This window comes from Haliaeetus albicilla, chromosome 17, assembly GCF_947461875.1.
Source record: "Haliaeetus albicilla chromosome 17, bHalAlb1.1, whole genome shotgun sequence".
NCBI classification, from domain to species: Eukaryota; Metazoa; Chordata; class Aves; order Accipitriformes; family Accipitridae; genus Haliaeetus; species Haliaeetus albicilla.
Window position 1 is genome coordinate 12,522,879 of NC_091499.1, and position 26,916 is coordinate 12,549,794.

A 26,916-nucleotide genomic window follows, 5' to 3' on the forward strand; every position below is an offset into this window, starting at 1 on the left:
ACAAATTATTCAAATTATCCAGTTATCTAAAGACTTGTGGACTGTAGTACAGAAAATACAGAAACTCCTCTAGTTTTAGTATTTAATATAATGTAGTATTATCTGATGAAGATTTGTAGCAGAGAAATTTTGTATCTATTTAGGACTAGCTTCCTGCAAGCTTTTTTTCCTCAGAATACGCTGCATATCTCTGCCCTGCATGTGTTTTTGGTGATGGTTATCTAGATAAGCAGAAGTGGATTGGATTCCCACTCTGTTTATTCATCCCCCAAAAAGGCTGTGTGCAGCTTTGAAGCTAGTCTTTGTGCCTGGACTCAGGCTGTGCTTCTGCATTGCAGGTTCAAAGCAACTTCAAAGGAAAGCCAAGACTGGTTGTTGTGGCAGCAGTGGAGCTACTGCGGCTCATTTTCCCATCAGTCTGTGTCTTATATCCTTACATGCTGCTGTATAAATCCTCCTATTCCCCCTCTTTTATCATGGTCTCACCAACATGCACATAAAAATATGTAGATAACCCCAATGGGCAGGGCCAGTAGTTTGTGTCTCCCTAGTCTTCAGTTTCTGGAAGGCTTGTAGAAAATTAATCTTGGGCTCTCTAGCTCAGCAAATGAATTCAACACTTGTTAGAAGGGAGATAGATGGGCAGTCAGACAAGATGACTGCATCAGCATTATTTCTTTTGGAAACTTGGCCATAAAGGAAATAAACTGATATAAGAAACTTGTTTGTTGTTGCTACGTGGCAGGTCGAAGAGAAGTGACCTCAAGATTGCTCAGTTGCTTGAATGAAATAAGTTGATGGTCTTGCAGTTGTGGTCCTCATCATAAAATTGCCTCCATTCTTAGCACTAATTGGTAAATTCATCAGAGGTGCTGAAGAGACTGATCTCATCTCATGCTCCTTACCCTAAGCAGGGCTGATGGAGCAATCAGAGCCAAAACAGGAGAGCCTCATCCAGTTAGTGTAAGTACTGGAGGATCATTATGATGAATTACGACAGCCTGTAATTTGCTTTAGTTCCCTACAGATACTGTTGATTATTAGACATGTAGTGCCAAATGTGTTAGATTCACTGCCTTCTAATACTACCATATTTTTAGAACGCTTCAGCGCTGTGTATGGGATTGTGATGACTTGCAAACTTCTGTAAACAGTTGGTTTGTGGCTCTCTGATACTTTCAATAACTTCATTAATCTTGGAAACTTTAATGATAGTTGTTTATGGGGACTGTTTTCAAAGGCAGCTTGGTTTTAAACAGTTAGTGTGTTGAAGATGCAGCCCCTGTGTGTGTTGTATGCATTTGCCTTGAGTCAAAATGAGGTGGGAATGGTACTGATTACAAACTTGCTTCTTTTTGCAGGGTGATCAGACAGCATTGCACCGGGCTGCTGTCGTAGGGAACACCGATGTTATAGCAACTCTGATTCAAGAGGGGTGTGCTTTGGACAGACAAGACAAGGTAACAGGCAAAAGCAAAGCCCTGTGGGATGGCAGCCTTGCCAGTCAGTAACATTAAGGTCTCAGACAGAAAGTTATGGTTTATACTCCTCAGTAAGTATCTGATGCTTTGGAAGTAATTGGAACAGTTACGTTGAAAAAAAGCTATACCATCTTTTTAATATAAATTACTAATTTAGTTATTTTTTTATATCAGGCTGATAGTTTTTGGTTTAAGAGTCTGTTCTCAGCTCAATAAGGGATGAATTAAAGAAATGTATAACCATACTATGCCCTACGCAAAACACTGTACAGTTTCCCTTGATTATCCCAGAAACTGAGAATCCCAGGCTGTAAATTTAGTTTGGGAGTAAATGTAACTAATTCCAAGTTCCAAACAAAAATAACAATATTTTTACCCTCTTCTAAAAAATAAAATAGAAACTAAGCTAGTAGGAAAGGAAAATATTTAATTTTTTAAGTGAGAGGTGGGGCGTGCAGCTGCTGCATTCTGAATGTAACGTTACTCTGCATGTGGGCACAGTGCACTAACCTTCTCCTCTTGTGTGTGTGCTCTTCAGGATGGGAACACTGCTCTTCATGAAGCTTGTTGGCATGGATTCAGTCAGTCTGCCAAAGTGCTCGTTAAAGCAGGAGCCAACGTTCTTGCCAAGAACAAGGTGAGACCCATGCAGGAGGAGCTTTCAGTTCTGGTGTAAGGTGGCTGATTCTCAGCACTGGAGATTTCTGGCCATGGTGTTTCTCAGTGGGTGGGGGAGCAGCTCCTTGTGGGATTTTTTTCTTCTTTTTCTGCATTTATTACGCCTGGATGGTTCCTCCACAGGTATTAGGAAATTCATATTTTGACAGCTGATGCAGGAGGAACTCAGTAGCACGTTGAATGATACATTAATTACAGCTGAGGAACGCTGCAATTCCTGTGGAAATCTCCACAGTGCTCTAATTTATACCAAGCGGATTCATTGTGATTGGTGCGATTTAAAATTAAAACAAATTGTACTAATAGAAAATGGCATTCAAAATCCATTTTGGGGGGGAAATTAAACAGCCAAAGGAATGTAAGCCACAGAGGGAAAAAAATAGTGTATCTTTTGTTAGAAAGTTCTTCCTAATATATTAGTGTAGGCTCCTACCAAAATCTTGTAATGACCCTGGATTATGTTCCTTTTGGTATTTATAATACCTTGAGAGCAGTTTAGAGGAAAGAATAACAAAGCAAGAGGTTTTAGTTCCACTCTAATTGTAATACCTGTGGGAGACTTCTCTTCAATTCACTAATTCAAAAGTTAATGGAATAGTCTAGGAAATGGCGGTAGCAGCCTATGATGTGAGCTGAGTCAGCGTTTGGACTGCTGTGCCGATGGGTCAGTCAGATTGCACGGTTGGCACCGCGTCCTTCGTTACAGCTGAGGGGGCTTCGGGATGGCTTTATGGGATCTCTGAGCAGTTTTTGGTAAACGTGTCTCTAAAACAACAACTGAAAGGGACTAGGGAAGAAAGGAGAGAACTGGCCAAAGTCTAAGTTTTTGAGTAAAAAGGCATGTTGCCTGGACATAGTGTTTCTGTATGTGGACGTGTATATATGCAGTGTATATGCATATGTTTGTACAATCGTGATCACTTCGTGGTCTGTAATTGCATCATCTTTGATATTATTTTTTATGTATTCCTTCTTTTATATTGTTCCAACTTCCAATTTTTATTTTCTGTAACTATTTTTGCTGTAATCTTCACCTACATTAGTATCAGATGTACTTTAGACAACTTCCTATGCTTGACTTTATAGTCTTGTGAACCATTATACTCCTATCCCTGGATACCCTTGTCTGTGTATATACATATACTTCTGTACAAGGCTCTGGGCTTAAGATGCAAGTCTGGTTATGCTGCATGCTTGGATACCTCAGGGTATTAGAAGACTTAGCTTACAATACAGCATATGTCAACTGGAGACAACCTCTCTTGGAAAGCATGTGCACAGAATAGCTCAGCAGGGTCGATGTCTGAAATATGACTGGCAGACTTTAATACTGTGTGAGTAGCTCCTGCACTGGTCTTTCATGTCTTACCTGCACAATCCTCTCCCTTTGCATTTCACTGTTTGGGTGTTTTTTAATGGACAGGATCTTTCCTCAGGAGCTGCTGAAAAATGCATGAATTGTGCTTGCTTGCACACAGGCACGTGCTTTTACCCCTTTTGATCTCAAGAAAAATGAAGAGCTTAAGTCTATTTAATCCCAAAATGTTTTCTCTGGTCTCTCAACTTTTTATGTTGCTGACAACAAGGCATAATCTTTCTGACAGCTTTTCTGGCAGCCAAGGCTGAGTGCCATGTGCAGGAGCACCCTGCGGGCTGTTGACTTACACCTGGGCATCATGCGATTTTGGCTGGATGGGACAGATACAGGCTACTAGATTTGCCAAACCCTGCTAAGCAGCAGAAGACGGGAGAGATTTGACTCTCTATTTTCTGTAACTCCTGGTTAATATCTCCTGGGACTGCTTGGAGAACACTTGTACGGATGCACTTTGCGCAGCACAGCACCTCGAGCACAGCATATAAAAGAGCAATGCAGTTGAAGACGGCTTCTATATTAAGCGAAATGCAGAGGCCAGACAGGACACCTGGGATTTTAAAGGCAAGTCAGGCAGGCATCTGAGGAATGGAACAACACATGGGTAAACCACCTGGGTAGCCGTATTCCTCCTGTGCAGGAATCACCCTGGAGATGCAGTTTATTTTCAGTCAAGTTGGCTTAATAAAAACTCTTCCACCGTGATAGATCATCCCGTGAGATCAGTTGTAGCCTTCTTTTTAGATCCTCCATCAGTCCATACATTTCGGTGAAGATTCGGTGGACCAGTGAAGACCCCCAGATTGGTACAACTTGGACCGACTCTCCCTCTCACAGAAGCTGGTGAGAGATTTGTCACCCTGTGGGAGATGAGCCAGATGAGCCTGCTTTGTGAGCCCTGACCCTAGGCACCAGGACCGTGACTTCTCCGAGCATTGAGGTCCTCGCCCATCACCTGCTGCACAGGACCTCTCTGCCTTCCCACCAGGGCCGACCTTCCAAACAGCAAATGATAAAGACATTGCAAAGGCTTTCCAAAGATAAACCCAGGAGGGAAAAAAATGACACTTAAATGCGATTTAGCTGAGAAAGAAAATATTCACATCTGCCACAGCTTAGAGACTACATTCAGGCCTGAAATAGTCTGTAACATGGAACTGAAGACCTAAGACCACATCTAAGAGTCGGCCTTTTGTAATTCAAACCCTGCAGCTTTGATCTGTGTCTTGAGAGCACAGGGGACAAATTAAAGGACATAATCAAGGTGAACAGGTAGCCTAGTAAGCATGGGAAACCTTTTTACCTGAGCTTATTTCATTTCTAGCTCCCAAGAGCCAAAAAGCCCAAACATTTTCAGGCCAACAAAAGCCAAATGCTGCCAGAAAAACTTGTCAAACCCATAAAATCCTTCACAGCGTTACAAAGACAATACACAAGCAAACTCTGCTTTGATTTCCGTCCTTAAAAACTGCATGTTTGCTCCTTTCAGGAACCTTAGCATGTGATTCTCTGGGGTTTGGGTGGCTTTTTTTTTCCCTTCTCATCTTGGCTGGAGACTGGCGTGCTTTCTGAACATTGAAGCTTCCCAGTACCGTAAAATCTGCATCCTGCCCTGTGAGAGCACCTACAGACCCAGCCAGACTTAGAGCTGGTTTGTGTTATGATCATGAGGAAACAAAAATTGTTGTGACCCTCACCTGCCTAACACCCTGCAACAGTCGCAGCTGGCTTTGCTTGAGATGTGAGATGCCGTGCCGTGGCAGTGTGTTTCTTTGTGTGTTTGCATGGGGGCAACCTGAAACACAAGAGTTGTGTTTCTTTAAATGAAATACCTGATAGTGCTGTTTGATATTAATGAACCAGACAGTTTCTAGAGTCTTTGCTTCCTGCAAACGGATTTGACCAATGTAGATATTGTTAGACTGTCCAATTTCTGCCTTTACTATGTCCCAGATAAATAATTTCCAGGATGAAGAGGGTATTTCAGTCTTCAGGTTCATTTAGCTCATATCTTTGGGAAAATAACAGTGACAGTTTCCGACCCCTGGGTGGATCTTCTTGTGGGAAGACCTGTGAGGTTTTATTTTTTAATGCTTATGTCCTATTTTTAAATACGGCTTTTGTATTTTCCTCTATTTCTCTAAGGCAGGTAACACACCTCTTCACCTGGCTTGCCAGAATAGCCATTCCCAGAGTACTCGTGTTTTGTTACTTGGAGGATCTCGAGCAGATCTCAAAAATAATGTGAGTTTTGAAAAGAATGTGTTCATTTTTGTGTTCCTTTTTTCTATCTATATTGCTTTAACTTGTAGAAATACTCATAAATGCTTTAAGCTGTGATTTTTATTATAAATGCTATTGAAAAAACCCACTAACAAACCATTGTATACATCATGTACAGGAATGCTGTTGATAGGACTGAGCGATGCACTACTTGTACCCATCTCTTGAGCAGGGATGGAAGGAGCCAAAGGGGGTTTTGCTGTTGCACAGACAGAGGCAGCTGGTCCTTTGCTGCTTTTTGGGGTCCTGATGCCCTGACCCATACACTGTCATGCAATTCTGCAAAAGGGCTTCTCTCTCAAAAAGATGGAAATCTTAAAAGGGGTTTATGCCAGAGCAGTGAAAGTCTTCAGACCTGCCCTTACTGAGACAGATAACTGTGTGTTGTTCTGTCAAATGAGGTAGATTCAAGGTGACTTCAATTTCAGACAGCTTTCCTCCTATTTCATAATGATTTCTGGCATGGCAAAGGAAAAAAAAAACCAAACCTACAAAAGGAAGCCAGATGTTTTTGTCGCTGCTCAACAACCAGGTGGGCAGAGGCACACAGAATGGAAACCTGTGGGGCTCTGCTCCCAGCTCCCAGTCCCAGCTGCACATGTGCCACCCCTGGCCCCACTCGTCATGTTTTCTTCATTATGTGCGACACTGAGTTGAGTTTCCAAATCACATTGGTTTGCAGTTCAGAAGAACAGGTTTAATGTAAAAATGTAAATCAGATTTTGTAGTGCAGTAAGCCAGCATGTTATAATTCCAGTATTTCCCATCAGTGGTTAAAGAATTTGTACCCCTACCTTGCCTGACCCCAGCTCTTGCTAAACCTTCCCACCCATGATAGTAGATTTTGTACCGCAGAGAAGACAGCATTGGTGTTCAGTGGCGGTGTGTGGCACTTATTGCTCTTTTTGGTTTAATAGGATTATTTCATCCCTGAACATGACAAGTGGAAGCTTTCTTACTGCGATTACATGCTCAGAGCTTTGTTTCTGTTTGCAGGCAGGAGATACCTGTCTGCATGTGGCTGCTCGTTATAATCACTTGCCCATCGTTAGGGTGCTGCTCAGTGCTTTCTGTTCTGTCCATGAAAAGAACCAGGTCAGTGCATGAACCTCATTGCGTCTCTGCGCCCTTTGCATACAGCTAGTTGTTGGGAAGAGGGATTCCTACCCAAGTAATCCCGCTTCACTCTGTGTTTCACTGTACCACTAAATGCCTGAGCTTTTAAGGGTAACTTTAAAGTAATGGCATATCAGCGGTTTATTATTTTGCCATCGCATTTGCATCATTTCTTTAAAGCATTGCCTACTTATGAGGTTCTGCAATTATGTGTTGGTGTAGGAAGGGGGTTTGGGACAGGGGTAGGGGCGTAGGGCTGGGAGTTGGCACTCCTGGGTCCTTACCAGTTCTGTGCAGAATGGGACTGGGCAAGACACTCAGTCATTTTATGGGGCCCATTTTCTCCTCTGTAACTAGGATGTAATGATCCTATGGCCATTACAGAGACATTGTGAAGCAGAACTCACTAATGTTCAGATGCTACAAAAGTGTGAATTTCTCTGGAATACTTTGCTGCATTTTGCGGTAGGGGGAATTAAAAGGACATAAAAGTGAAGAAGAAGTATGCTTTAAATTCAAAGTAATGATCAGTCTAACCTAGGATTAATCGTTCATAGTTGTTTTGTAGAGAAGTAATTGATTGCTGTACCTATACCATAGCCTAATTGGGTGGTAGAAGGGAATGGATTTAGTACATTAAAATGTGCTAAATCTGCTAAATAAACAGATTATGTGGTGCTTAACCGCATCGTCTCATGTTCCTGGGAAATTTTCCCTGTGTAGTTGAGGATCATAAAGATGTTTTCTGATCTGTACATTTAATCTTGTTTCTTAGATATGAGATATTACAGCAAACAAAATGGGTTTCAGCATGTTAAATTTACTACGTAATTTTATTTGGAAATGAGTTTTTTAACTTGCAAAATGAGCCACTGAATATTAAGATTAACTGGTGTGAACCTGGCCCAGAGAGACATCCCTTTTATTCATTCCCCAGCACTACCTGAAGTTGTTCCATATTTGCACGTATAATGATTTTATTGATGAATATGCCTCATCCAAGTTAGCAACAAGCAATAGATTTCCACTAGTCTGGAGGAGTTCTGATTATCTGAAGGTAAAATGCAAGGCAAAGGGGACAGGAGGGCATTATATACATGTGTCCTGTCTCCCTTGAACAGTTGCTGGCTCTGTTACCGGTGCCCGAATCTGATCACAGCCGTCTTCACCTCACTGCCACAGGACAAGGGCAGGCCAGTGTGTTAGTGCTGGACCTGTATTGCCTCCTGGCTTTGAGCCAAAACCTGTTTTTCTTGAGGTATCTCATGAAGAGAGCACCAACCATCTCACTGCTGGTACTTACCTGATTATTTTTGAGTAATGTGATACATGTGATACATGACCACCTGCGCACCAAATAATCAAACCTGCAAAAAAAAAAAAAAAAAAAAAAAAAAGAAGGTTGTGGTGGGAAAACCACTTCTGCCCTCAGATGTCATATCAGTTTGCTGGCAGTAGAGCTGGGCTGTCTCCAAGCTGCGTCGTGTGTCACTTGGTTTAGTTAAACCAGATCATCAGCACCCCAGCTGTATTTCTCAAAACCAGGTTGAAGTAGGTCCTTGCCCCCTCCTGTCCCCTTCCTCCCAACTCTGCTTTTTTTTATTGACCAGGCCTTATTTAAGCTTAGTTGTTGCATCAGTAAGTGTAGGTCTTTTGACCTCCGAGCATCTTTTAGGAAGGTGTGATTTCTGCAGGGTAAGACCCAAGAACTTGTGTTACAAGATTGTTTTCTGCTTTCTAACTTGTAGGCAGGGGATACTGCGCTCCATGTAGCTGCTGCTCTAAATCACAGGAAGGTGGTTAAGCTGCTGCTGGAGGCAGGGGCTGATGCATCCGTTGTCAACAATGTAAGCATGATCCGGAGTGTCTTTGGTGTTTTGTATTAATGTAGACTCCCTTCAACACTCTTCATTGTGCTGGTAGAAAATATTTGGGTGTTAGAGTTGAATTAAATCTGGGTAAATGAAAAAAGTTAGTCATTTTACTCTTGCATACAGAGTGTGTACTAATCTTGGGTGGAGAAATTCCACATTTCCAGTAGTTTGTGTTTTGAAGGAAATGCTGTTTTCTTTTTCCTCTCAGGCAGGTCAGACCCCTCTAGAGGTTGCCAGACAGCACAATAATCCTGAGGTTGCGCTCCTCCTCACTAAAGCATCACAGGTACGTTACAAATCTCTCCCCAACACACACATACACATGGAGCTGAGGCCAGTTAACCTTGAGAGACCACATCCCCTGGTCCTTAATCTTCTGCTGTGAAAGGTGCCTACGTTTCTGCTGGCTTTGTGTGCTGGCCTCAGGTTTGTTGACGTGGAGGCTTTCAGCCCCCAAGCCCAGCAAAGGTGTGCACATTAAACCTCAGCATTAAGCACTGTCAGAGGTCCCACTGTCCTGACTGGCAGAGGATGGAGCAGCCAGAGGCACTTGTTCCCTGTGGTGGCCCAGGGGTTGGTTAGAAAGCTGTCTTGTACCTGAAAGCTCCTGGGTTGTGTCACTCTGCTGCCTGCCTCAGACATGTCCCATCCCCAAGATGGTTGCTCCTGCTTATGCTCTGTTGCTGTGTGTGAAATGCTACGGTGCTCTTCGACCAGAAGGCATGTAGGAGGGCTCTGTGTTCTGGTATGAGACCTGGCGTGATCCCTGCCCAGCTCCTCCTTGTCACCTCTGCGTGAGAAGGGCTGGGCTTCGCAACCAGCCTGAGGAGACAGGAGGACATTAGGAGGCATGCTCACCCCTCCAGGGGACAGCAGAATGCCCTGATAGACTTAGCTCAGTCAGTGGTGGTGTGTTTTCACAGCTATAAACACCCACATTGCTTTGCCCATCAGCGTCCATCTGGCAGTGCGCTCTCCTTTATCCATTGCCTTTTAGATGGAGGTGAAAAAGGTTTGCTCTGTTATTTGGCTTCTGTGGTAGGAAAGAGCGTGACATCACTGAGTAACAGTGTGGTCTGCCTTCAGGTCTCACGCTTTAACCGTGGAAGAAGCCTGAGAAAGAAGAGAGAGAGACTGAAGGAGGAAAGGCGCGCTCAGTCGGTACCACGGGATGAAGTGGTACAGAGCAAGGTACAGCCTGGCGTTACCAGCTGCATCTGCTGCGAGGAGGGAGTGTAAATAAAACCCATCAGGACTAAATCTGTTCAGAGCCATCACTTGTGCGTGACCACGGCAGCTGTCTGAGGCAGTCTGTCATGCTTTGCTGCTAAAGAGTTGCCCACTCACATGTGCAGAGCAGCTTAAAACTGGGAAATTGAAGAAAAGGCACCTTTTCCTCATCTCTGCAACGGCTCTGAACTCCCTGTCTTTGCTTCAAGCAGGGCAGCATCTCAGCTGCTGATGACACGCCGAGCAGTGACCAGCCACCGCAGAGGAAGAGCGATCTGAAGGGTGAACCCCGGTCAACCTCACCAGATCCCAAAGGGAAGAAAAGCAAAAAGAAAAAGCCAAAGGAAAAGGTATCAGTAGATTTAAAACAGCAGAGAGCAAAGGGATAGCGGTTGAGCAATAGTACAGGGGTCCCTTCGGTGTGCCAGTGAGTCAGGGCAGCAGCCCTGCTGTGCTCCAGGGGCAGAGATAGTCTTCAGACAAAACCGATTTCTGGTGGGGGGTAATTCTGCTGTTGAGGGTCACGTGAACTGGATTTGTGTGGAAATCGGTTATTGTGCTGACAGACACCAAGGTTGTGTCCAGCCACTGCAGCTGGATTTGTGTTTTAATTTAGCATTTTGCTGTAATTACCACAATGGATTTGTCCTGTTCCCACCAGGAATAGTTTACCAGGGGGCTCATAAATAGGGAAAACGTTGTGTGTATTTTAAGCAGGTTTCAGCACTCTCGGACCCCATCTCCCCAGCCGATCAGCAGACACTCCCTCGGCCCCAGCAAAACGTGCCTAAGCGCAGAAGTAAACATCACTGCTCCTCTCCACCCCCTCCCCACGAGGTCCGAGCCTACCAGCTCTACACGCTCTATCGAGGAAAGGATGGGAAGGTGATGCAGGTGAGCCGGCCGCTGCCCTCCTGGAGGGAGGCACAGGGAGCAGCGCTTGGAGTTGGGGCACAGTTAGCTAACAGGTGGAAAATGCACTTGATTAACTGCACTCTCAGGGGTATGAAATTGTGACTGTGAGTTTGTTTTCCTTGTTTGGGCTTCAGCTGCGTTTTGGCCTGAAGTCTGGTAAACAGTAAGCTGGCTTTGTGCATGTTGAAGAAGACATACTTAACTAGTTTTGACCAACAAAGTATTTCCTTTTTGGAGATGAGGTGTGAACAGGGATTGGAAATGACACTGGAGCTTTTATGATACGCTTTGAAACATCAAGATTTCCGACAGGAAATGCAAAGAGTTTTTCCAAGGAAAATAAATGAGAGCCGCGTGTGAGCACTGAAGCTTCCTACCTAAACCAAGAGCTTGAGTACTCTCGATACATTTTGTTTCAGTTCTTCCTGTTTAATGCAACATGTCTTTGGGTATTCTAGGATTACTGAAGGCAGGAGCTGTGCAAAAATTGGTTCACAAAGAGACCTGGAGTTACCCACTCATGTGCATTTATTCCAGTTTAGAGACTGATATTTTACTCATTTTATCACACAAGTATTTACCAGTACACATTTATAAAAAAGCATGAAAACAGTCAGCAAATTACCCTGTAGACAGTGTAAACATCTATATTGTTGTTTTCTTAATATTGCCCTCCTGTACCTCTGGGAGATTAATCCTTTCATTTCCTTAGCTTCTCACATCCATCGACCAGCTCTCCTCAGTCCCTTGCTGTAGTTAAGAAGTTCAGCAGATTCTGAAGATCACTCAAGTCAGACTTCAGAGGTTTTACTGGCCATATTTTCCAAACATCTCACTGTGTAACACTTGGGAAACTTCCAGACAGGGGCACTATGGGATTATCCTAACAGCAGACATCAGGAAGGACCTTTCATACGTTAAAAGGAGTATCTCCCTGCCCCTAGGATCCAATGGTAGGAGGATGGGCCAGTAGGAAGGACTTGGGGAACGGGAAGAAAGGTGCAGAGAGCAGATAGGATTTGTATACCTATCTAATCTATTTACAAAGATTAGCTTAATAGAGCTAGACTCCCTTATAGTATTTCCCGAAATACATGACAACTTCTCTCTCCCCTTTTTTGCTTGTCTGTTGTCTTCGATGCCCTCAGACCCTGAATAACAAACAGAATTTCTGAAGGTTTCTCTAGCTCTCTGCAAACTACCCACCTTCCCCTGCCAATGCAACAACCCCCAGTTTCTGAAACAGTACTGCAGGGCCAAAGGAGAGAGGGAGGCTCCTCTGCAGACAGATTCAGAGCAGCCGCTTTGGGCTCCTGACTCACCTCCCTTGAAGGAGCCAATTTCTGCCTGCGGACTGCAGAGGAAGCTGATGAGGATTAGCTGTCCTCGCTTAAAGGAGCCTTTTGTGACCATTTCCCTGAGAGATTTAAATGTGGTCAGTGCAGCTCCCCTTGCAGAGGAGCCTTGGGACGGTGAGTCAGAAGGAAGGCAACGGTGCGCACAGCAAAGGGTCAGCTGAACGCCAGCAGCGTAAACGCAGACAGGAGCAGTGAGACCTTGCCATACCATAAAAAAAAAAAAAAAAGAAAAGAAAAGAGCACATTGTTGGCATTAGGTTAGAAAACAAATGCACACAAAACCACACACATCCACAAACTCGGATCAGAATTACAGCATCAAGACATGGGGAATAGGCCTATAACATGGTATCCCCTCACATGGCACACAGTACCACGGCGTACGTGAAATGAGCTCACTGCTGCTTGTAGCCCCAGTGAAATCAACACTGCTGTGTGGTAGGATGTGTCCATACAAATCAGCTCAATCCTTTTCTAGTCTGTGCTCCTCCAACTAATAGCCTGTTTGCTGAGCTACTGTAAGATGTTATCAGGAGGGCGAGATATGGTACATGGTACAGAAGAGCCCAAGACTGACTCAAGGAGGCTGTGATAATGTTCAAAGTGCGGTAAGAGGACAGTGGGATGTAGCAAGTAAATGTATGACTCCTTTCAGGCACCAATAAATGGATGTCGTTGTGAGCCCCTGATAAATAAACTGGAGAATCAGCTGGAGGCAACGGTGGAAGAGATAAAAGCTGAGTTTGGGACAGTACAAGATAAGATGAATGTTAAGCTGGGCCAGATGGAAAGCAAAACTCAACATCAAGTAAGAATATGACCCAGAGGTCAGCTTGCCCACATGACAATTAGAAACATATCCTAAACTTAACGAATATTTTCATTGTTATGATTCGTTTGTTGCTTCTTGTGTTGTAAAAATGAACCTGAAATCTAATACTCAAGACCAGGGAACTGTGACATTCCATAGGGATCTAATGTTGCAAACTAGGGTTTTGAGAAAAACACGTTTAATGTGTTAAGTGGCCTCTGGTGCTTCTTTAGACAATAAATCTAAACTGGTTGAGGCCCTAAGAGGGAAACTTAAAGACAGAAGGCAGTCCCACAACTGGTCAGTTCATAATTGTTAAAATCCCTTTTGCTGAATTCTGTTTGCACTGAGATTCAAGATCCTCTAAATTATTTTTTATTTTTAATGTAATTGTTATTCATTGATAATTTTGTGATTGAACCTTTTTGCAAGCTACATCTAATTGTAGCTGGCAGCATTCCTAGAAAAGAAGTCTGAAAGACAGACCGAACTTTGACTTATGAGGTTCACAGATGGGGGTTTTGTTTGGTTTTTAACATGATCACCTCAGCTAAATTGTGGGTTTTTTTCCACAGCTCCGTGTTTTAGACAAGCTTATGGCTGAGCGGCTGTCCGCAGAGAGAACGGAGTGCCTTCACCGCCTGCAACAGCACACGGAGTTGGAAAAAAACGAGGGGGAGAAACGGCAGGTAGGGCTTGAAACAGCTACTCCCTGTTAGCTCAGATGGATCAGCTCAAGAGTTTCGTTCTAGCAGGCAGAGAGAATATTGGGAGATTTATCTCATCTCTTGAAACAGGCAGAAGAGCTTCAAAGACCAAACTACTCCTATCCACCATCTTTATCTCTAAACCAAATTTATAAAGCTTTTGCATTAGAAATGGGGAATGTGAAATCCAGTCCCAATGTCACAATTTAATTTGGTGGGTCTGAAGCGTGGGATCTATAACAAAACATCTTTTTTTGAACACAGTGCTTTGCAAAAACCCCTACTGCTATATTTTTAACAGTTGTGCTTTCAGCTTTTGCTTCATTAAAGGGTGTCTGCAGGAACATCTGCAAACAGTAACAAAGGCTAAGATCTGTGTTGTTCCTTTTACTTCTCATCCATTTGGTTGTGTGCCCTGGGAAACTCTCCCTTCTCCTCTGTCTGATCTTTTTTTTCCCCCATGTATTAAAAGGCTGCAGTTGTTCTCTCTGACTTTGGCAACAGTGCACCATCTCCAAGCTGTGTGTCACTGCCAATAGGCAAGTTCTTTCTGTATGCTTGTTTAACCAGCATTACAAGAATAACTGTTCCTGCAGAGATCCAGCTCTTGCCCTTGTAGCTTCTGCAAAAATTCACCATTAAAAAATGCTAAGAAATTTGTGTTTCTCCACTCACACGGGTAAATTTAAAAAACAATTAATTTTCTCCTTATTGGTATTCTTCTAAGAATTGAGAAATACACTTTGTGCTAGTAAAATGTCCTGACTTTTTGTAAGACTGTTCCAAATCCATGTTAAAAGACTGGCAGCTGTGATAATCCTAGCATAAACTACTGATCAAGATACTTCGGTCTAATATATGCAAAACACTTTTCTCCAAAGAAAAGTACTTACCAAACTAAGGCAGCTTTAGTTTTTATTTCATAGTAAGAGATTTAAGTATTAGATTGGCTTCTGAATGTCTAGGCTTGTGCTCCATCTCCTTGTAATCTCCATTTAAGAAATGAGATACTGGAGTGATACATCGGGTGAATTGAAATTACCATTAAGTGATATCAGCTGTTCCTGTTCTGTTGGGTCTAATTGAAACTACTGGAAAAAATGAGTTTGGCTTTACTAAATGCATGGACTAAATGTCCATGTGCATGGGAGGGCCTGACCTAAATTTGTGATGTCATATGAACAAGAGGATAGAAGAGCTACTCATATTGTAAATGATTACTGGCACATGCCTCTGCAGCTGACACTTATTAAGCACCTTTGTAATTTGAAAGCTGTTAGTAATTTATCATTTAGTGTGGGACTCATCTTTATCACCGAATGAACAGAGGAGCAGAGGTTGGTAATGGTATAAAGCTGTGTCCCAAGTGTCCAATTTGAATTTTCACTCTTAACAAATGGCAGCTTTGACCACATGATGTTCCTTGCACTTAGAAAGTGCCGTTGACTGCATGATTTAAACAAGTCATCTCTGATCAGAGGACTTAGGGTTGCATTTGAAGTGGCACATTCAAATCTAAGAGGTGGTAGCTTGGACTGAAGAGGGTGCCTTTCATTAGCTAATGCATAGTTCTTCGTCTTTTCTGATTTGCAGTCCTTTAAATATTCCCAGTGGCAGCATGCACATCTGTACAGGGAGTCTAAGCCCACAGGTACCCTGCCTTGCTTCTCTTTGTCCCTGCCACACGTCCTCAGCAGCCCCAGAACCATAGGATCTAATCGTAGGATCATCTGATTTACAGTCTCTTCCTCACAGGTTTCCTTGGTCGATGAGCTGAAGACTTGGTGCATGTTGAAGATTCAGAATCTGGAGCTCAAGCTTTCTGGAGATTCCAGATCATCAAGACCAAAATCAACTTTGTCCACTTGTGAGTCTCTCACTGAGACCCTGGATACTGAGAACAACCCCCACAGTGCCAAGGACTGTAAAGCCAACCAGCCCGTGCTGCAGTCAGAGGGCTCCCACCAGCATTCCTGTATCACGCTTCCGAACAGCCTCGCGGAAGGTGGGGGAAGGAGCAGAGTCCAGATGCCAGAACAGAGCTTTGGGCAACATTTTTGCATTCAACAAGATGGTGCATCGGGTACAACCTTGTCAGGTACTTAAATGTCATATTCATTCAAAGGCGAGCTAATTAACTGAGGGATACTTGCATTAATACCACAAATGTTAATTCTGGCTGTGCATTTTCCCCCCATCCGTACGCCTAATGTCTTGGCATTAGAATACAATTCAAGGCAGCTGCTAGGAATATTTTAAGACACGGTTGGGTGGAATTCCACTGACGACTCCTGATGTTTCCATGTCACTGTGTCTTTGAAGCCAAGTCCTTTGATGCTCTGAATAACTCTGGTTTCTGAAATTTCTCCAGCTTCCCAGTCAGAATTGCTCCCACCCTGCTGTCTGTCAGGAAGGTGTGCAGATTAGCCAAAGTCTACTGAAGAAAGTGTATTCTATTTAGTGCTCTTCAGATGTGTGGAGCCTATAATGGCAGGGCACAAGGATGTGAACCTAAAATACTCATTTCTCAATAACTCAAATACTTGTTAATATTCAAACTGCAAGGATATAGAATAAACCTCTCACTTCTTCCCTTTTCTTGAACCAACGTCTGTTTAATTATTAGTTCATTTGACAAGAACAAAAATAGCTGAGAACATTCAAGCCTGTTCAGGGATCAAGGCCACCTGAAGATACGGTTCAAGCCACCTTTCTGTGCTTGGCAAGGGAAGCTTTTGAGGAAAAAAAAGAGACAGGCAGAATGGCCAGGTCTCCACAGCCAAGGAGAGCACTATCAAAGCCCTGGGCTTCTGTAATATACATTGTATATGCCCCCCAAAACACTGTGCAAAGTGAAAAGACATGGACATGGATACCCTGTCAGACTAGAAAGGCAGAAGACTGCACAGATGATCTTATGGTAGCATGAGTGTGAGCTATACCATATTGAACAGTTCAGAAGCATCAAAATGTGTTATCTTTGCAAAATTAGTGGGGCTTCAAGTTTTGTAGAAGCAGGGGGTTCATAAATATCAGCAGACATAAACTACTTCGGGAATCTAGCCTGATCTTTGTTACACGTCCTTCTGAGGAAGTCCTTTGATTGTTGTCAAGTCTGTAGTCCCACAGCCGCAATGCAGTGCCTCTCTGCTTGAGCCAGCTTTTCTCTTTTAATGACTCTATTGTATCACCTGACTGTGAAGGTGCGATAAACTAATATAAGCCTCTATGATGTACACACAGCACGGTACATGGGAAACCGCATCATTCATCGAACAATGAGGATTTCTGAATGCTAAAGTAAATGGCCAGAGCTTTTCTAAGTATATATGTATACATTTTATTCTGTAGGTACAGAGCAACAGTTAATAGCTGGCGGACCAGTTTCTTCTTCTGCCCCTGCTCAAGATGTCAGGCCAAAGGACAAAGCTGTTAGCGCCAGCACGTTCCACAGGTTCCAGCAGGAGCTGTCCTCCTCTGAGCCTTTGGGCTCCAAATTGAGACACGTTAAGGTTCAAGCTGCTTTGCAGCCCTTGACTGAACCTGCAAAGACTGAACCACAGAGTGGCTACTTCATCGACAAAGGAACTCAGACAAAGAAGTCCAGCAAAAGCGGGCAGTTGAGGCACAAAGCTCTGCACCATGCCGGGGCACATCAGAGCCAGGAGCAGCAGCCCTCCGCCCTGCCTGTGGGACAGCTGCCTGCCCCTCCGCTCAGAGACACCTCCCAGGCCCTGGAGATAACACAGTACTTCTTTGAGGCCGTTTCCACCCAGATGGAGAAGTGGTATGAACGGAAAATAGAAGAAGCCCGGTGCCAAGCTAATCAGAAAGCGCAGCAAGACAAAGCTGCGCTCAAGGAGCATATTAAAAGCTTAGAAGAGGAGCTCAGCAAATTAAGGACTAAGGTGCAGAAAGAGAGCTAGCATCTACCAAGCGGGTAAAGACAAGCAACAGGACTCATTTGGGAATATTGATAGAGAGAGAGAGAGAGATATTTGTAGTGCCTGTTACATCCAAACAAAATGCTCTTTTTCAGGAGTAGAAATAACTTTGGAAACTCCAGAACTGAGGAGAGTTCATATGCAGACTGTACTGATGACAATGAAATGCTGCAGATTAGATCCTTTCTTTGTTATTTCCAAGACTCTGTTAAATATTGCACTCTCAATTTCCAGGTGCTGCTTGAAAACAAACTGCATTAGAAACCAAAACTGCTTTCTGAAAAGGGAATTTCCTTATTTTCACAACAGGTCATGTGTGGCTAGAGGGTTCCACTGTATGCTACATGTAAACACATGGCGACACCAATACTGAAATAGATTCAGCATGTTTGAGAGCTTTTGACAGAAATTCCTTAGCGATGAAGGGCTATTGATACTATTTTAGATACTCCCCACAGCCTCTCTCTCATCAATGGAGAAAAGCTACAGAACCAACTCAAATTACAAGCCCACGTAGGTGACAGATGCAGGCGTCCAGCTGGGAGGCCAGGCCACCCCAGAGTGAGGTGCTGAGGCGAGTCATCCCATTAGGTACAGAGGCTTCAGTTGCCACTGTGCTTTTCTTTTGGGTTTCCATTATTAAAACAAATGCTAAATTAGATTTGCCTTTTTTTTTTTTTTTTTTTTTTTTTAATGGTGTCCTGGTTGCAAAGCTCCTTGTGGTTACACAGTTGTTGGGGCCGTACTCCAGTAATGTGACTGAGAAGATTTGTTGAGGGCATGGATGGCAAATATTTTACCATAACTGTGCTCTACTTCTTAGGTATAATTTTTATATCTCTTTTCCTTCAAGCAGCAAATGGCTGAATTCTCTACTACTGAAGCTTGAAAAAGTCCTTTATCTAAAGAAGGGAAAGCTTGGTTCCCTGTACTCAAATGTTGCTTTTTCTGCAGAGTCAGGATTTTCTCCCGGACACCTTGTCCAGACCGTCTTCCTTTGTTCCTCTGAATGATTCCTCTCTCTGTTTTCCCCCTTGTATCTCTAAAAGGAGAGGCTGGGCCCTGGTGAGTCTGCAGGTCTTAGGACTGGTTTCATAAACAGTCCGACAAAATAGAACTCAACAACATGTTAAAGTTTTTATAGATGTGTTTTGTTGTAAAATAAAAACTTACAATGACCAATGTTGTGCAGGCTGACAGATGCTGAATACACCAGAGGCACTGTAACTCATTGCGTCTGCACCCCTTTAGGGTTTCCTCCCTATACCTCTGAGAAGGCGCCATCAGATTCTGTTAGAAAAGTAAGTTTACTTAACACATCATGAGCGAACAATTGTTCAAAACCAATTCAAACACGGGATAGTACTGTTATGCCAAGGAGAAAGAGATTTTTTTTCTGTACTGAGGAGCCCTAAAATCAATACAAAATACTTTACAGTATTGAAGACACCATTGACTAACTAGTAATTAAGCTTTTGTCTTCTTAGCAGATGTATAAAGCAAAGAGAATTGTATTATATAACAATATTTTTAAAGTTCCTATTAATGCACTATCAAGACAAGAAAAGTGTATCTGCAGTTACGGAAATACTAGTTTTATTGCTCCGACTTCTATAGTCTAATACAGACACTTTCATATGTTTACAGTTTTGTTTAAGCTACTGTAGGAATGCAGAAGCATGCTATTTAAGTTTTGTATCATCTTGATAGTGACTGTTTTGCCAAGCAATTAAAGTAAGTGTTGCTCAGAAGTCTGTGGTGTAATGTTTTCTAGCCAGAGAAAATGGACGCAACCTCCTCACTTGACTCAGAAGGGGGAGCAGAAAATTGAACTTCCAACTTCTAAGCTTTTGTGTTTGTGGCTATAAAACATGGAAGCTGGGTCTACCGGCTGTCCCAAGGCAGGCTGCAGGGACCGACTGCCATTTGTTAGCTGATGCACACACCCACCATTTCAGAAATTACTGGCACAGGGCTGAGTCGTACAGCTGATTACCCACATGCTCCTGAGCTTGCACGAGTGCACAGGAAATGGAACGGCTATGGCTTTAGCTAATCTGCTTCACATCATACAAACTACACTACCACAGTAGCCACTGGAGCAGCAATTTAACACAGTAACTTGGCTGCAGAGTACTGATTTTAGAGGTTTTCTGAAGCCAACAAGTGTACTGTAAAATAAAGGGAGGTACTTTCTGCTAATTCCTTTCTACTCCCCTCTGTAGTCTTCCCTCCTTCAAAACTACTGGAGTTGAAGGACTTCTTTACAAAATACCTATATTATCTACCCTTCTCTGCAGGACACACTTGGAGTAAATTTACTTACCGTAACAGACTGTACTTGGACTCCCAAAGGCTTCTGGCAGGCAATTTTATCTTGACAAGCCCACAAAGCAGTGGAGATCACAGGCAGCAGCACTCATGAAGTCAACAGCTGTCCAGGGCACTGCCTGGCATGACCTAGTGCTGGATTATGTGGCCACAACCTAGAAACATGGAGTCGAAGTAGTAATGTAGACTCAGGGCTCTGAATGGAAAGCACTGTGATGAGGTGGCAGGGTAAAGTCTCATAATTAAGGAACAGAAATCAAAATGCTGGCTGAAGGGAAAGGGAAGGCTACACGCAAGAAAAACCAACATTGATTACAGCTTTGTTTAGTCAAAACTCCTTTCAAAACAATTTTCTGGTAACGAAAAATCAACCCCCAACACACTAATGTTCTGTCAATATACTCTACCAGAAAACGTTAACAATATTTAGATTTTTAACAAAATATTTAGACATACCTATTTTTCACTGACTGGTTAGAGGTTCAAAGGCTTCTGTCTATACAGACATGCACTCTTTAGCAGCCTCACTGGTTGCCTAAGCCACATCCTTTACTGCAAAGCTTAATAAACATCATAGGAAAAGATTCTACGATGCCTTTCAGAAAAAGAATTAGGATAAAAAAAAAAAGGCATTCTTTCTTGTTAAGCAGCAGCTTTTTGCAAAGCAGCTTGGCTGAAGTATGTAGCTTTAAAGACTCTTTGTTTGGCTCTGGCAAAAAGCACACCTCCTGCTCCTGAGTGGGGTGTTTCTTCCCTCCTGTAGCCTGGAGGGGGAACACTGTCCTGTCCTGTGCAGTGGCACTGACTGGACTTGCTGTGGGGCAGTCCAGCTCACTAACTTGGCTGAAAGACATCTTGGCAAGGGCAGGTGGCTCCTGAAATGAACTGTAATAGCAGGGTGGGAGACAGAAGGGTTCCTGCATCTCTTGAAACCACAACCTCACCTCATAGATACGTAGATAGTCAGGTATCTATCTACTGTTGTCTGGCTACTGATGTTGAGAAAATCCCAGACTCATCCTGACATTTTTAAATTATATGAAAAAAAAAAGATATACTGCAATTCACAGGAAGGTAAGAACAGCTGCAAGCTAACAATAAGAAGTGGAGTAATACAACATTTCAAAAAACAGACCACGATATTTGCAGTTAGTATTTTCTATTTGTAATTCTACTTTATATTGACTTTTAAATACTAAGTAAAGGGTACCTCCTGTTAACTTGGTAATAACTGTTTCTGGGGTTAAATCTCTCATTTTCATATATAAAGATCTCCCCTTTTAAGTTTTCTTCAGCTATAACTGAAAATCAACACCTACATATAAAACATTTTCTTTATATTTTATCATGTTTATTTGTTTTGGGCCCACTTATTTATCCCAAATGCTTTTTTAATGCCCAATTTTGGTAAAAATCCTTCACACAGTATAGAAAGAGCTGTTACCACTATGAATGTTACCACTTAGACTTGCCACAATAGAAAACAGACAAAATAATCTGGCTTATGTTTATTTTCCATTTCCCTGGTATAACACTGCTGTTGTAATTGTTGGTGCTTTCTGCTTTTCCCACAGCACATGCTACATCCATTCAGTTCTTTAAAGTCCTTTGTGTCTAAGTAAGTGATTTCCACAGGGGAGGGTAACCAAACTGAGAAGAGGAAGGGGAAAAAAAAAAAACCAACCAAACAAAAACCCCACTGCAGTAGAGTCCATCTTCAAACATTACCAGGCTGTCCGCAAAGGCTACTATTGTAACCACATTCTGCAAGAAATACTATGCTTGTTTGCAGCAGATGAAAGTCCAGCTGTCAACAAAATTAAGATCAGGATTTTGCCAGCTTAAGTGTTCTTTGAAGTTCCTGAAGTTGCATGTTGCCTTGAGTAATCATCATCCTGATTGCATCCTGTAAAACAAAGTGAAATCTACTGAACGTCTACACAGCACAGGTTTTACACAAGCATGCAGAGTTTTAACACGTTAAAATGCATACAATTCTTACCAGCACTACTGTGATCTATTTCTTTGTGTGAAGTAACGCTATAGTCACTGAGATGGTTAAAAAACAGGTGAATAAATAATAAATTAGTTTTCTCCAGTTCCTTCGTGATGTGTTTGAGGGCTGCTTATGGTTTTGCTTTAAAACTCAGTTTTGAACTGCATTCAAACTCATAATAATGTTTTCTTTATGCCTCTACCACCTTTGCAAGTAAGTAATGACAACTGGCACAGGGACATCATGAATACAGGTGTTTTACAGAGCAAATGGATGTTTCTCTCACTATTATTTTTATCTAAGTACTGTAAAGCTTTGTCTGCATAATGCAGCCACCAATTCCTTGAGCACTGGCTAGAAAAAGGAACAAACTAGAAAGCAGAGGACAGGAGACACACAGGAAGTGTAAAGGTTTCTGCATTTCATACATGCTTCGTATCCACAACCATCCAATTTTATTTGGGATGAATATCATTGAATATAGTTAAAGATGAAAAAAGAAGCTATCATCGTAAAGCCTGAGTGTTTACGTTGGTCATCTAATATTTGTATTAAGTATTTTCTGATTCGTGGTTTAAGTAAGGATTTGTTTGGGTTTTAGCTTTTTAAGTCCACGTTATTATCTGGAAATCAGAGAAACATTACTGCCAACAGAGGGGGTAATATTTAGAGATGCTGAATTATTTCTTTGCACAAATGCTCCTTAAGAGAAATTAGTAACAGGAGACTTCTTACCAGTCCAGAAGTGACACCTACAAAACAAAACCCCGTGACAAAGTAAGGATAGCGCACCGACCGTTCTGGAGGGCAGGCGCTCGGGGTTGCGGGTTCCCAATCCTCACCTCTTCTGTCGCATCTTTATTCCTCCTGAACTCCTCCCTGGCCCAGTCCTTTAAATAGTGGCGATCTGCTTCAGCAGGGACATCGCGAATCGCCCGCAGGATCTTCCTGTACAAGTGAAGAACCTGCTGTCGCCTCAGGAACTGGGAAGGAGAGAGGGAAGCCAGCCCGCTGTCAGAGGACGCTCTGCTGAGCACGGTTCCCTCAGCGGGTGCCTCTGCTCCGAGGGACGTTTAAACGAACGCCACGTCCCCCAGTTCTCTTCTGAAAGAGGCAGCATTGCCTCGGACCCCGCTCCGAGACACTCGCGTTTCCTATAAAGGGCCGTACCCAACGTGCCAACCGCCGCGCTGCCCGAGGCCGGCCGTCGGCACAAAATGCAGCGTGACAAGGCCGACCGCCAGCCCACCCTCCCGGACACCCCGCAGGACGGGCCGCCCGCCGCCGCCGCCGCCCGAGGCGAGCGGGTCCCGTCAGGACCGCGGCGGCGGCCCGGGGGGAAAGCTCGGCCCCGCAGCTCCCGGACACGGAGGCCCGAGCCGCCCGCTCGTACCTGCTTCAGGCTGAGGGCGCCCGGCGGGAGGCGGCTGGCGGCCATGACGGGCAGCTCCGCCCCGCCCGCCGCCGCCGCCGCCGAGCCCTCCCCGGGCGGGGCCCAGCGGCCGCCATTTGCTGCCGGCGGCCCGGGGAGAGCCCGCGGCCAAGGGCCGCCCTTCGGCGGCAGCCAGCGCCGGTCGGGGGGAAGACGGAGGGTAGGGTCGGCGGGGCCTGCTGGGCTGCGGGCAGCCGAGGTGCCGGGGTAAGGGGCACCAGAAATAATTGTACCGGAGCGTGCCGGAGGGTACGTTCCTCGCCTGTTGCTGCATTTCTTCCGAAACCGCAAACGAGCTCCAGCAATAAACCAGGCACCCAAGGAGCAAGCAGTACACTTGACTGTCACAGAAGGGGTGGTGGAAGTCCTGTGCTCTGAAGATTGATGGAGCTGTAAGACTGATACATTTAACGGTAGGATCACGTTAGGACAGTGCAGTTAGAGCCAGAAGGCACGTGAGCAGTTACAGGACACTAAGCTACCTTTTCCGTCTTTTTACATACTTGAGGCTCTGTCCAGACATCTAATTGCCACTAACGGTGCAAGGCACTGATTGTTTCTTTACCACTGATACGTCAATGAATGTCAAACCCAAATACAGTCACAGAGCCAGCCTGCAGAGAAAAAACAACAGTTAACCGATGCCTTTCCTTTCTGTGTTACTTAGCGTTTGCTTGTACCAAATACAGTGCAAGCTCTTTGGCAATTACAGAGAAAAAACTCAGTTTAAACCTTTGTGCAGTAAGCATTGCTGATAAAATTGTGTCTCAGCCTGTAACGACACCCCTGCAACAAACTGATTTATGCCAGAAGTGTATCCTTGCAATCTAAAGAAAAGTTTGTTTCCAAAATATTTTCTCCAAGTTTCCTACTACAAATATTAAGTACAAGTCTGAAATGAAGTACATTTTGGAGAATTACCTAGCGAACTAAACCCACCTACTTCCACAGTTAAACTTCCCAAAGCACACAAGTATTTGTATACACATGTGAGAGATCTAGAGAACCTTGGAAAGGTAGTATATAGTACCTGACATTTAACTTCTGATGAGATAGAGTTCCCCTCTTAAGTCTGCAGTTCAGAAATGTGCTTATCATTGATTAGCTGTGGCAAAGCAACAAAATACAAGAAACGGCCTTGCTGGGCCATTTCACACCTCTGGATCTTGCCACTGCTGCATCTCAGAACAGCTACAGCAATACTTCATGTAAGGTTTTTCTATCTAGAAGCCAAAGAGAACGATCACATCTTTGGGAATGCACCCACATTTCCAGCCATTTTCTGATCAACTCCTGCACCACACTTAGAATGAAACACCTTCAATTTTTGTAGGCAAAGAAAATCTTCAAAGAGAGTTTAGACCAGTGGCATTTAAACTAAATTTCCTTCAGATTTTCACTGAGAGAAGTCAAAAGACTGGACCCCTAATCAAAACTCTGTGCTGGAAATACCCTCATAAAAGGAGGACGGGTGTTGAAGTTACATAAACCACAACACATTTTCATATAAAAATCTGTATTTGTGCACTGCTAGAGAAGGCACAGGATTTCCATGTCGCAATTTGGTTAATTTATTCAAGCTTTGATCAACTGAAAGAACAGACTTCATAATTACAAACAGTGGTACCTCTTTTTATTAGTACAGACAATATAAGATGCATAGCTTCTGCAATGAAAAGTCATGTCCATGCTCTAAGACATCAGATTAATGAAACGTCCTCAATGTCTGCCTTGGACAGAGGGGCAAACTTCACAGTGTAAACTGATAATATAAGGATGATCATATGGCATTATTCATAAAACTCCCTGTTGATATTGTCAGACAAAAATCAGCAACAATTAAATAGGATGTGTTAAACTGCAGAACAGTTTCAAGTATTCAAGTACTTTTTTTTTTTGGTTGTTTAAAACCGTCTGCTTCCCCTGCTCCCCCACTCCTTCCCAAAGAGGCACCAGCTACATGGGTGAAGCTAAAGAATGCTTTTTTTGCAAGACACCTGAAGTTCTTCTAATGCAGAAATGCCTTCCCAGAAGCAAGACTGATTTTTCTTATTGCAATAGACAGTAGCAGGAATAATTTTACCTCTGTGAACATTACAAATACATATTTTTTTAAAAAGTAATAAGTTATTACAAGAGAAGTTGAAGAAAGTTTTACGTTACTTGTGGGAATAGGCAATGAAAGAAGACGACAGTCTCACCATTGCATAATTGTCCTCTGACAAACGTGGGAGAATGCACCTAAACCATTTTGTTCTTAGGCAGTCGGACTGCCAGAGGGCAGCTCCTGCACATTAATCCTAGTTAGAAAGAGACCTTATGAACTCTCCGATGAAATTCCGTTTCATGTATTTCAGCAGTTTAGCAGCAATCAGGTATTGACATTGTCTACAAAGTCTACAAAGTGTCTGAGGCAGTCACCAGTTCAAACCACTGTCTGAGTGCATCACTAAGAGTTTCTGGAAGCGCATTCACATCTCTGAGGATCATGTAGAATGGGAATGGGAATTCTTCCATGTAAGATCTAATTTCAGGCAATTCTCCAGGTCCTTTGAATATAGGTACTTTAATGTCCAAAATGGAATCCTGTAAAAAAGAATTTATGTTACTACAAAACTACATCCATCTTTCTACAGGCCTTTAATATAGTTTATCCTATTTTTCAAATACTTATAATTTCTCCTCTGTTAGATTAAAAGTTAATAAAAGAGTTTTCATATTAAAAGCCGTAAGTGTTCAATGGTAAATCAAATCAAAAGCTGAACACAATGCAATTAAATACTTTTGCCCTTTTGAAGTGCTCTAATCAACAAACTATAGGCTAGAAGAGACTAAGCTTAAGCTTCTGCAATACCAAATTCCATAAATAAATCCTGTCTTTCCTTAGTAGTTTATAATTTGAGTTTACGGTTATCACTTCAGTTTTACACATTTGATGCCTTCCTGACACTGTCATCTGTAAGCTCTTTAGGGCTGAGTTGAGTTCAACTTGCATTTGTGCAGTGATCTAATACAACAAGATTCTTTAGCAAATTATTTTACATTTCAACAAACACTACGAAGACAGCTGTAAGCTGTACTTCTTGTAAAGTAACTTCTTAGTTGCTCAGTGAAGCAGCTCAGAAAATTAATAAAGCTTGTGAAAAACACATTTCACTGACCAGAATTTTTGCTTGACCTTATAGCCAGGTTTCATCAAAATCTTATTATACTTTGTCAGCAAGAGAATTGTTCATTTTTCAACAATAAATATAGCAGGTGAGTCTTGCATGGAAAAACAGATACAGGAAGAAAATGTGAACTACAAAATTAGAGCCTTCACCACATAATTTAAAGTAAGGCTTAAGTTTGCTCACTTATTGCACTAGAGCATCCCTGAAAAGCT

At 43.0% G+C, this 26,916-nt stretch overlaps 3 protein-coding genes across 12 annotated transcripts in view; 1 reads left to right on the forward strand and 2 right to left on the reverse strand.

The window, feature by feature from the left end:
* ANKRD6 (ankyrin repeat domain 6) overlaps window positions 1-19,523 on the forward strand; it is a 115,943-nt gene extending 96,420 nt beyond the window's left edge. For 4 of the 9 annotated variants that reach the window (XM_069804864.1, XM_069804865.1, XM_069804867.1 and 1 more), the window contains 13 exons: window positions 1,362-1,460; window positions 2,020-2,118; window positions 5,680-5,778; window positions 6,814-6,912; window positions 8,682-8,780; window positions 9,016-9,093; window positions 9,894-9,998; window positions 10,247-10,387; window positions 10,752-10,931; window positions 12,966-13,118; window positions 13,697-13,810; window positions 15,584-15,926; window positions 17,180-19,523. In XM_069804864.1, the coding sequence (XP_069660965.1) occupies window positions 1,362-1,460; window positions 2,020-2,118; window positions 5,680-5,778; window positions 6,814-6,912; window positions 8,682-8,780; window positions 9,016-9,093; window positions 9,894-9,998; window positions 10,247-10,387; window positions 10,752-10,931; window positions 12,966-13,118; window positions 13,697-13,810; window positions 15,584-15,926; window positions 17,180-17,754 (2,184 nt within the window). In that variant the 3' untranslated portion in view covers window positions 17,755-19,523. The remainder of the gene's footprint in view (window positions 1-1,361; window positions 1,461-2,019; window positions 2,119-5,679; window positions 5,779-6,813; window positions 6,913-8,681; window positions 8,781-9,015; window positions 9,094-9,893; window positions 9,999-10,246; window positions 10,388-10,751; window positions 10,932-12,965; window positions 13,119-13,696; window positions 13,811-15,583; window positions 15,927-17,179) is intronic. The other 5 variants (XM_069804868.1, XM_069804863.1, XM_069804862.1 and 2 more) reach the window with 4 other exon arrangements.
* Window positions 19,524-21,596: 2,073 nt separating this feature from the next.
* Window positions 21,597-23,632, reverse strand: LYRM2 (LYR motif containing 2). Its single transcript, XM_069804870.1, has 3 exons — window positions 23,493-23,632; window positions 22,942-23,082; window positions 21,597-22,009 (listed from the first exon to the last, which is right to left on the reverse strand). The coding sequence occupies exons 1-3, from the start codon at window positions 23,535-23,537 to the stop codon at window positions 21,929-21,931; spliced, it is 267 nt and encodes an 88-aa protein (XP_069660971.1). The 5' UTR covers window positions 23,538-23,632; the 3' UTR covers window positions 21,597-21,928.
* Window positions 23,633-25,078: 1,446 nt separating this feature from the next.
* Window positions 25,079-26,916, reverse strand: part of MDN1 (midasin AAA ATPase 1) — a 102,935-nt gene continuing 101,097 nt past the window's right edge. For both annotated transcript variants that reach the window (XM_069804854.1, XM_069804855.1), the window contains exon 102: window positions 25,079-26,117. In XM_069804854.1, the coding sequence (XP_069660955.1) occupies window positions 25,929-26,117 (189 nt within the window). In that variant the 3' untranslated portion in view covers window positions 25,079-25,928. The remainder of the gene's footprint in view (window positions 26,118-26,916) is intronic.

Bases quoted from the DNA above. Each gene is read 5' to 3' on its own strand.
- LYRM2 (XM_069804870.1), bottom strand. From the start codon at position 23,537: ATGGCCGCCAGCCGCCTCCCGCCGGGCGCCCTCAGCCTGAAGCAG. The intron at 23,083-23,492 runs GTACGAGCGGGC...TCTCCTTCCCAG, and splicing joins GCGCCCTCAGCCTGAAGCAG to TTCCTGAGGCGACAGCAGGT. The intron at 22,010-22,941 runs GTGAGGATTGGG...TTTGTTTTACAG, and splicing joins ATAAAGATGCGACAGAAGAG to GATGCAATCAGGATGATGAT.